Below are 11,375 nucleotides of genomic sequence, written 5' to 3'. Positions count from 1 at the left end.
GATAAACGCATTCCTCTCAAAACCAGTGACATTGGGTTGAGACTCCAGAGGAACAGAACGTTGTTTTCAAGGCTTATGTATTATTATTATTATTATTATTATTATTATTATTATTATTATTATTTTACAATCAAGTTACTTTATTATTTTAACATTAACCTTTAATAGTAATTTTTGTACATCATATATAAATTGCTTAAATTAGGTATATTTCTAAGGGGTTTCATACAGCGCATTGGCCAATACAAATTCTACTAGGATTACATAAGGCGGTCCCAATCTAATCTGGCACCATGTACTGGGGTTGGACAATAAATTAGCTGTACTATATGTAGTGCACACTTTTGTGTAACATTTCAGTCACAGTGAACAGCAGAGGATATCTTTGTTAACAGCAGTTCTTTCTTTTCAGTGGAAACTGTCTCAAAATCTACAACTCCACGGGCGATTCTTGAGAGCAGACTGACGGTCCACCCCAGTCTTTCTGCAGGAATTAAGACTACAACCATTGAAGAATAGACACACATACCTCTGGAACAACTTAAACATCTTGCAGGCTTCTCTCATCAAATCAATTGCTGCCCATGATGGCCATACACCTTGGTTTATGGCAAAGATTATCATTTGTGATCCACATCTGAGACATTGCACAGTCAGTATAACATTACAGCATATTATTGAAACTGAAGCCTAAAATCCTAGTGGTTTGACCCAATTCTTATCTCCAGAAACCATTGCATTTTAATCTGTAATTTTACAGTAGAAGCACTGATATCCACACTTAATTTTGCACTGACACACTGTTTACAGAGCTTAATCTCTGAAAACAAAAGTGTGACATACTGCATGTAAAGAAGCATTACAGGGGTTTTATGAGTAAATAGCTTCCTTCTGCTCCACAGTGTGGTCCCAGAGCCTGTAGAAGAGCTACAGGCAAGATGCAGGTGTTGTTTGTTCCTTCTCCAGCAGATGATATCACATCCCTAACCAAAAAAGGACTGCATTTGGCTTTGACACAGTAATTCTATGGTATAATGGGTGAATTCACCAGCCTATAATTCAGCACCACCTGGATTCAAATTCGACAAGTGAAATGAGTTTCAATCTGGCTCGCCTTTGACAACTTTATAGGTTGAGTGGATGTCACAAGACCACATACATTTCAGGACATTGAGATTAGGGTTTTTCCAGCCAGTCAGTGTAGAAATCTTATGGTACCAACAGACTCGTGGGCAAAAGCAATTTGCAAAGGAAAAGAAACTATATACTGCAGGTGACGGGCTTTCGTCAATTATATTTATATGGAGAGGAAGGAATGTGCAACGCGTACAAAATAACTAATAAAAAATAATGAAAAGTAAAAGCAAATTGGTTTACTGTAATTCAATACTAGCAGTTGCAATATCCTAGATTTGTACTCCTACAATCTCAAATTCATTGTAGTTACATACTATATCTCCACTCCCACTGTAAAGTATTTCAGTGGTGAATGTAGGTGAAATGTGTCTTCCCTTCTGCAGAAATAAAGGCATGAGGGGCAGGACACAGACCAATACAGTGCTATTCAAATACACTTGAATTCCTATAGCACCCAATGCAGTCTGAATTACAAAGAGGGTATGACAACTGAGTGTACAAAATCTGTATTACAATATTGAGGCATTTTATTATGAGAAATGGTTTGTTATCTCGGGGTAGCACGTTGCATCCCACGATGTAACAATCAAAAGCACTGACGTGTTAACAGTAAGGCACTGATATTTTGACATCAAACTTTATGAAATATTAAATTGAGCAACCACGGCAAACATAAAATTACATTAGAAAACGTGTATTTAATGCACTATTCTAACCCAGCCAGACAACCCACGGCCAGTATATAGGATTGTTTGTTTTGCTTCAGATAGGCACGCTGCAATTCAGCGAGCAAAGTGTTAAATTTGAGATTTTCTGCAATGAAACGTATTCCTTCCCCTGAGTGCAAATCTGAACTCGATTTTCCGAAGCCGTTTACACGGACTTCGCGTAACACTAATGTCTCTCTGCACTGGGAAATAAATAAAACAATGTATCAATCTGCTCTTTATCGCTTGTCGACAAAGAACCGATAGAAAGTAGCCACCGAAGGATATTGTTGCGCTGTTGTCAGGGCGAGGCAAGACCTCCAGGTTTATTAAGGGAGATCAGTGCTGTAGAAAACCACGTGCCCGCGCATGGCACCCACGGCTAGTAGAGAAAGTTACTGCTGGAGCTAGGGTAGAAGGGGAGAGAGGAATTTATCATATGGACCTAATAGTGCATCGGCAGGCATCTGTCAGTGAGTTACGAGGAATTGACTTGCGTGCGCGCAATTTGTACTCCAACAACTTCTTTGCATAAGGTGCTCAGAGAACATTGCAAAAGGAGGCACAGGGCACTGCTTGCCGGATAGACCAACCTGCATTGGGAAAACAGATTCTAATTCAATAAAATATAAATAGTCAGAGCATATGAATTTGACACAGGCGTGCTATTAAAGCTTAAAGTTATTTGTATATGTTATTATTAGCGAGACTTATTTATCAGTGCAAGGGTAGTTTGTTTGTTTTTTCCAGCCAATTGTGCTTTGTGAATCTGCCTTTTTTATTTGAAAAAAAACTTGAACTGAAAAGATAACTCAATGCCTCTGCAGTTTTGGCAAAGGTGAATGAGCCGATTAACAGCACTAGGGTGGTTTGTTCAACCGGTGAGCCTGGCTGCGGTGGGTCACGGATTCACACGCCGAGTTACCCTTGAAATAATCAGAGAGGTTAGCAAAACTGACCAGTCACCTGCAAGCCCACACGTGACCTGCTGACAGGATTTCCACTACGTCGCCTTGAAATGAGGACCGCACCAGAAAACCGGGCTTTATAAAAACAAACATTATCATTTTACGGATTTTGTTATCCCGTCCCAAACAAAGAGAAACCTCGCGTTTTGCTCCAGTAACAATGGATATGCGCAAAAACTGCAATTCGTCTAAAATGACAGTGTTGACAAAGATCACCAAAGTTCGAAAGAGGAGAGAGATGCTTTTTCTCCAGGTCTGCATTATTTGCAGTATACTGTTTATCGCGTGGAGCATGTCAACGTTACTGTCAAAGATGGGTAAGTCGTGATAATTAATTAGATTCTGTTAACAAATGTGTGCTTTGATATTGCAGTCTACACTATGTATGATGAACCGCTATGAAGTTTTACATCATTCATAGCTAATGCATTCTGTAAGGATTTTGTATTTCAGTTGATCTGGGTTACATTACCAAATTGGTTAAGCCTTATTAATAATAATTATTATTATTATTATTATTATTATTATTATTATTATCGATCTTTGATTTTCGAATATGTGTTTATTGCCGGTCCGCTGTAGGAAATCAGTTTGTTAAGCATAAGCATCACGTTTTGCACAAGGTTACACTATACAAACATGCTCATTCATATTGCACAAGGTGTTTTTGCACATTTCATTGGTAATTTAAGGTGGGGGCGCAACATGCAAATTAGGATTTGGTTTGGAGGTTTGGTCAGTGTGTTTTCGGTTGCTTCTCTGCTTCAGGCTGATTACCGGGGACAGCTCAGTAAATGCCTGTTCTGGAGGCATGTCCTCTGCTGCTCCTAGCTCTGCCATAAGAGGCTTGTGGTTCCTGGTGTTGCTGTGTTCCCTTCAGCATCCATGCGAAAGTCAAAGATACATATTAATGGAGTATTCTAAGTAGCACGTACTTAACACCTGATCATGCAATTATTGTTGCCTGGTGTTTTGTATCGGCTTCTTCTGTTGACTGAACTCGAGAGTGTGGGCGATCCAATCCCTTTTTCTTCCTTGCCCTCCAGCTGCAGTTCCCAGTAGTGTGAGTGTGTTGTAGCCCGCCACAGTGATATTATACTGTGACATATTTATATCACATACATTTAATCAGCCAATTATATATCCACACGTCCTGCTGTGATTTCATTTAGCGGGACACTTCCTCTTAACCATAATTTCATCTATGTTCTGTCCGTTTTAATAAGGGAAATTACATTTTTCTAAATTGAAAATTTTGATTTGAATATGCAGTAGCCTACAATGCGTCGGACTTGCGCACTTAATTCATAAGATATGGCCACAATCTTAGTTATAACATGTTATCCACACATACTGAATTGCATTTTCAAGTGAACGTTTAACTAATACAGTACTGGGAACTGCTCATGGTCATTATTTGAAGTTACTAAGACCTTTTCAATCTGGGGACTGACCTGGGAAAGCATTGGCTGCAGATGAGACAAACAGGGAAGAAATGTGTAACAATGTTTGTATTCATTCTCACACATGCCTAAGCCGCCCAGTGAATGTATACTGCACCTATTTTTACCAAAGCTGTACTGTATACAATGCAATCAGCCTCATACCCTCCAGATTTCTTCTTTAATCGTTGCAGCCACTAAATGTATCCTCTGATTTCAAATTATGTAAATGTTACACAGAGTTAAAGCCCTGCATACAAAAATGAAAGACCTTGAGAAATGGTACACCAGGAATGATGCATTGCCAGTGCACAAAGCACATGCAGGTTCCAGCAAATATAACTGTGCTTTTATAACCCTTCTCTCTATAGTGACCTCCCTAGTCATGCTGTATGATGCATTCTATTACCTTGCATGATACAAGTGTGAGTGGAGCCTGTCCCTTGAGTTCCTCTTATTGAAGCATCCTTCAGTAGGTCTGATCAGAATTTTAATTTCCCCTTCAACCTGTGACCTTGCAAAGGTCAACCTAAAGTGAGAAAGGGACCTTGACTAGAAAAATCACCCTGGGTGCAATTTAGATGCTACCATCATGTGTAGCACCTCGTTCTACTCGTATTGAATAGGTAACTGACGAGTTTTATTTGAACTTCAGCCTAACCCTTTACCCTGTAGGGGATGTGGGTCCTAAAATGTAAGTATTGCTGTAAGAACCTTAGGAGCCAGTCTTCCAAATACTGTGAAGAACTTTTGGTTTCAAGTCCCACCACTGGTCATTAAACCCCCTTGAAATTTGAATTTTTGCTATTTGTACCAAGTTTAGGCCGTAATAACTTGCGTGGGGGGACTCCAGAAAATCATCCAAATATATGTTTGAATAGATGTTAATGAGGTCTACAAGCATCAAGCAAAATATGTTGGTATCTGGGGATTTTTGATTTTTGGCAGATTTTTGAAGTTGCATTTGTCATGCATTTGAGCATTGCTTATGGCCACTTTGAGGTTAAAGTACCACGTAGTTCTATCCAAACTGGCTATTTCTTCAATTGTGCATTCTCTGAGGATTGATGTAGAGGAAAAAGTAACAATGTGGGCTTCCAATGGAACTAGCTTGGAGCCGAGTGAGGGGTTATGAACTTACCTAACTTCCTTTGGTCCCCTCACGCAGTTATTATGGCCTAAACTTGGTACAAATAACAAAAATTCAGATTTCAAGGGGGTTTAATGACCAGTGGTGGGATGAAACCAAAAGTTTTTCACAGAATTTGGAAGACTGGTTGGTTCCTAAGGGGCAGCAGTGTGGAGTAGTGGTTAGGGCTCTGGACTCTTGACCGGAGGGTCGTGGGTTCAATCCCAGGTGGGGGACACTGCTGCTGTACCCTTGAGCAAGGTGCTTTACCTAGATTGCTCCAGTAAAAACCCAACTGTATAAATGGGTAATTGTATGTAAAAAATAATGTAATTGTATGTAAAAATAATGTGATATATTGTAAGTTGCCCTGGATAAGGGTGTCTGCTAAGAAAATAATAATAATAATAATAATAATAATAATAATAATAATAATAATAATAATAATGTTCTTACAGGGTAAAGGATTAGGCTGAAGTTTGAATAAAACTCGTCAGTTACCCCTCCTCTTGCAATTTGCCAGAAGTGAGCAGAGTGCTCCCTAGTATTTTTTCTAAAAAGCTCTATTCAATACGAGTAGAACGAGGGCTACACATGATGGTAGCATCTAAATTGCACCCAGGGTGATTTTTTTTCTAGTCAAGGTCCCTTTCTCACTTTAGGTGGACCTTTGCAAGGTCACAGGTGGAAGGGGACATTTAAAAAAAATAATGGCTATCATTTCTGAACTCAGCGTGTCTGAAAACCCCCAGGTGAATTTTTCTAGGAAAATCTGAGATGGATGGGCAACAAAATGTCCCTTTTCTGGTTGAGTTGGCATGGAATGACCCAAATGATGGTGGTGTCTTGTAATGTATTCCTAATGTCATCTAGCTGCTGGATTGTCAATACAGAATTTACTTTAACTTTCTCGACCCTTTTTTTTTAGCACAAGTTATTGAATATTAGAATCTGGTTATATATAGAGGAAGCTGCCTGTCTGCTTACCACACTTACATTCCAATATGTCTTTATACAGTGTAGGCTGGTTACTGACATTCTTGGTATTGCTGTAAACTTGAAATGGAAATGAGGTGAAGGGGTGGAATATGAGAAAAGGCTGACTGTTGTGAAAACTCATTTATTTTTTTATTAGAAAACAAAATCTCTTGCCCATGTTGGTATCTAAATATTTATCAAAACCCCCTGCTACCATGTGTTAAATGTGTTTAGATTGGAGATTTCCAGCAGATTTCATATACCGGTAGATAAACATACTGTACCACGCCTCTTACCTCTAATGCCAGTGGGGATGTTGCAATACAGTGAACAGATTATATTAAAATTCTATGAGAAAATCAATCAAAATACAACTGATAAGATGACCCCCCCCCCCCCCTTTTGTATTTATAACTGTTTGATGGCTGAATGCCTGCAGTAACAACAGAAGAGGTTTTTTTTAAAAAAAGTTTCTCAAATCCTGGACATCCAAACCTGGATTAAATAGTGTGTTACAGCACTGATTGCTCCATACAAGTCTGCAAGGTGTTGTTCTTAAAGGGTATACAACACGTCCTCAAAGATTGCCGCTTCCCAATTTTGAGACTTTTGTGAAACTTCAGTAATTTGTGCTGGCTTGGTAAAGACATATCAGCCTATCAAATGCATATGATGTGTAACAGGGAGATGCAGCTTTTATATATTCCAGAATGCACCTTGGGGTTCCATTTCAAAATGAATGTTGGAAATCTCAATTGCATAAGTGTGTGTTGCAGGTGTTTTTGCCCAGATGCTGATTTTGATCAGCAGAATGGACTTTTCCTCCTGCTGTGAGAGGAGGGGTTGGCACAGCAGCAGTCTCCTCCACAGCCATTCCCTGTGGTGCTGCTCTTGGTTCCGTTGTATTTGAGCTTATCTGGTACAGTACTAAATGAGTCAAGTTTGACGCACCCCTGTGATCGCAATAGAACTCTCAATCAGCTTCCAAGTACTTGTGCTACACAAGAAGATGTAAAAGATAGAAATACATCAGTATGGGGTTAAAGGCATGGTTTGTTTATCTACTGCCATTCTTCATCCACTAGCAGTATTGCAGGGAGCCAGGTTAATGTTTCCACTGTAGTAAAGCTACTGGGACAGGGCTCTGAGAGCTAAATTGACGCCACAGGGCTGCTATAATCTTCTGAAAAGCCACCAAGATGTGTTACAGAAAATGATACAAAAATACATTGGTTAAGATTATTTATACATCCATACCTAAATTTATTTTTGGATTATGTATTGTGTAGTACCTATTCAATGGAGATTGCAGTCTTTTATTTCTACATGTGGAATGGAATACTTAATTCTGAAGAACAGAAACTAAAAGTAGCATATGTCCTGTATTTCATCCTGTGACAAAGAATCTAGTAACAGCATGACCTCAGCCAGTAAATAAAGGGCTGTACGGGATATTGCTGTGTACAGGATCAAACTTGATGAGTATGTTGATCAGTGGGCTAACGTGTCTTTTTAACTTTAATGTTTTCTCATACAGGTTTATGCCAATATAAACACAGAGGTCATTAACAGCTGAAGTCTTCGCTATTGGAGCAAATAATCAGTTAATGGAGAAGGGGATGTCTAACTATCACATTATCAAGTTTTGGACAATTTTCAGAGCAATCTTTTTGGTAATTGTCAAGTATTTTAAGTATATTATCACCAGAGCCTTGCCTATATTCAGTACTGTCTGTGGTGAGGAGGAGATTTTGGAGGCTTGTATATTCGTTTTTAAATAGATTGTTGTTAAAAAAAAAAAAAAAAAAAAAAAAAAAAGATGCATACAGGTGTCCATTGACTTTGGGAAATCTGAAAATGTAAAATATGGACAATCAATCTAAACACAAAAAATAAGAATGTCTACAGTCCTATTGGCCTTTAATAAAGTTTGCACCAGTACACTTTACCTCCTTGTTTCACAATGCGATAAATCACAAATTCTTCAGGTCATGCTGATAATACATTATATACTGTACTATGAAAAGAGGACCTTTCTCTAATATACTGGTTTCAATATTTAATATCAGACAGCAAAATAATGATTTAGCCTTTTAACTTTCAGTCACTGGAAGTGTTATTTGCACAGGCAAATTTATTCTGGACACGATACTTGTAAGATACGTCCCATTACATTTTATCTGTAAGCGATGTATAATTGCCAAATTTAGCATAATCTGCATGTCGTCAAATGCCATCCAATTTAATTTCAAGAACTCTGCTTTATGAATCTTAATTACATCTGCAAATCATCATAAAGGTTATTAATGCAGAAATAAATATGCTCACCAACATATAAACCGCTTTGTGAATGAAAGATGTATATTTCAGTATAACGACGCATGTTAAGTTGTTAAAGACAGCAGAGAGAGAAGGGGGTGCAGTGGCGACAGCTGATGCTGATATGTGGATGTTCCTGTCGGCTCCAAAAAAATTTATAGCTGGAAGAAAGTCTTCAGGTCCCTTGGGTCTGCAGCCTTCGATCTTAAAGGATTGGCAAACAGGAATAGGAACCCTGTGTTTGCTGGTTTAAAGTTCAATGATCTCTGTTGCATTTTGCTTCCAAACTTGGGATATCAATGATGGATGGCCGGGTGTGCAAACAGTGGTGCTGGTAACTGAGTGTGAAACCTATGTCAACTGCCACCAACAGTCGTCTTATGAGCGTTTTAGGTGTGAATTTTTATGATGCGTTTGGCGGGGTGTAGGGGTGTTTTTAAAGTACGTTTTTAATTTCCTGAACATTTAACTAAGAATTTTTACTACAAATATATGAGACTACAGTAAATAAATTATCCTTCCACTGTGCACTTGCATATATTTGACAATGTTTAAACTATAAACTAACACCTCTAATAGGAGATGCTATTTTTCTGTGTACGAGGGGCACACAAATTGTGATTGTAAAATATTTGCACTGAAAGGGAATGTATGTAAAAATGTAGACAAGTTGTGGTCCTGAGTGGCTCACGTGGTAAGGTGCGGCCACTTGGAGTTCCACATCCTGGCTGTGCTGTGTTGACGATATTCACTAGGATTCCACAGGGAATGTTGTGTTGGCTTGTGGGTTAGGGAGGTAGAATTGGCAGGGAATGGGTCACCTCAACACACTGCGACAGCCCCTCCTGGCTTGGTGCCTAGTGCTGTGAAGTGGACACACAGGGACCAGTAGCTCGCCGATATCCACTCGAGCTCCTGGATGTAAAGAGATAATTAGCTTGATGATGGGATCAGAGGACACCCACTGACCTTATGTCCCAAGCATCCAAATTTATGGCAGTCTAAATAAAAACAAAAAATAAACCATATTATTGTGTAGAATTCTGCTGATATCGCTGGTCTGACCACTCCGACTAGCAACAATTACATTTATAAAGCACTGTGCAATGAAGCGTCACAAAGCACTGCAGTAGGCAAATGCAATAGTCATAATGCACTCTGCAACAATCCTTCTGTACATGCAGCTGGGAACAGACTCTTTCACTTGATTTCGTGACGGTTGTGCTTTCTTCTCTTCATAAGATATCCCTCTCATTTGTCTTTGTTTTGCTATCTGACATGCAGTACAACCCTGATATTCATAAGCTCCTGCTGTTATAGATGGTAGTAGCTTCTGGTGTAGATTAGAATGACAATAAGGCTTCAGTGAGGGTGGAGGTTAGTGTGCCTGTAGCTGCAACTACCATTAGGGAATGTAAAAAAGAAGACAAAAAAGGAAAACCAAGTCAGGTTTCTGAAATTGCATAGAAGGAAAACTATTGGACTTGTATAGTATTCACATGCACCGAGCAGTCCTTGTGTAAATAAAATGCAATACATTTATGGGGCTCTGTTGCTTTAAAATCGGTGGCGTTGCAGTGAATTGCTTCCAAACAAGGATCTGTTCTGATTCAATACAATTTTTATTAAATAATTGCTGTAAAACCCTTAATGTAATTAGATTTGTATACATCTGCCTTTGCTTTGATAAAATAAAGTGGTTGATTAGGTTAAGTGATTAGTTAGTTAGATGTTTTTTTCATTCATTCAAAAGAAATATTACAGGGGTCAGAATACTTTTTAGTTGTTTTTTTTTTAAATTGTGTTTTGAAATACTGAACATTGCAGTTTGGTTTCATAACTTAGCAGTTTTACTGAGAGTAACTATTTGGCTATTGAAGGACAATGTGGGAATCGGGTGTTGATTTTTGGTAATTATTATTGTTATTATTATTAACCAAGGCAACTTAGAGACTAGAGTGTGTGATCTATGCATCAGCTGCAGAGTAACTTACAACAACGTCTCACCCGAAAGATGGAGCACAAGGAGGTTAAGTGATTTGCTCAGGGTCACACAATGAGTCAGTGAGTGAGCCAGGATTTGAACCAGGGACCTCCTGGTTATAAGCCCTTTTCTTTAACCACTGGACCAGCCTCCATATAAAGAAACAGACACCATGTTTTGGGGGATAATTAATTAAAAAGACACTTTTAATTAGCCTCTAGGTGCTAAACAATTGAAATCCTTTGTTTGTCCTACACAGGTCTTGATACACCTGCAGTAGAAAGACAGACGGCTTCTGAACGGTGGGGGAATAGGAAGTTGATGGCGATGGACATGGAAAATGAAACACTCCTCACCAAGAACTGCACAGAACCAGGTACGACTGATGGATGTAATGGAAAATAATACCAGTAAGTCACTGTACAACAAAGTACTTGCCCTATCTGAAAAAGAATGGTTATTTTCAAATACCTAGTAAAATATGGGTACCATTGCCATACATCATCTACTTTTTATCACTGTATGAGTTTAATTTGAATGGCATGTTCAGTCTTTTAATCTCGTTTGCACTGATCAGGATGTATTTAGTCTTTGTCACAGCATGGGACAAAAGCACCTCATGTTGTACAAATCTTTATCATAGCTTCCGGTTTCACCACTATATCGGTAGCCTTTGGAGATGTACAGTGGGGGAACACTGCAGCTAGAAAG

At 38.8% G+C, this 11,375-nt stretch overlaps 1 protein-coding gene across 2 annotated transcripts in view; it reads left to right on the top strand.

Annotated features, from left to right (window-relative positions):
- The first annotated feature begins 2,103 nt into the window (after positions 1–2,103).
- The window catches only part of LOC117422570 (sodium/potassium/calcium exchanger 4-like), a 67,480-nt gene continuing 58,208 nt past the window's right edge, over positions 2,104–11,375 (top strand). Inside the window, exons 1-2 of one of the 2 annotated variants that reach the window (XM_058991517.1) lie at positions 2,104–3,129; positions 10,924–11,040. In XM_058991517.1, the coding sequence (XP_058847500.1) occupies positions 2,973–3,129; positions 10,924–11,040 (274 nt within the window). In that variant the 5' untranslated portion in view covers positions 2,104–2,972. The remainder of the gene's footprint in view (positions 3,130–10,923; positions 11,041–11,375) is intronic. The other variant, XM_058991518.1, reaches the window with a different exon arrangement.

Source organism: Acipenser ruthenus, chromosome 18 (genome assembly GCF_902713425.1).
Source record: "Acipenser ruthenus chromosome 18, fAciRut3.2 maternal haplotype, whole genome shotgun sequence".
Lineage (NCBI taxonomy): Eukaryota > Metazoa > Chordata > Actinopteri > Acipenseriformes > Acipenseridae > Acipenser > Acipenser ruthenus.
Note: the sequence above shows the minus strand (reverse complement) of the source record. Positions and strands in the feature narration are given on the sequence as shown.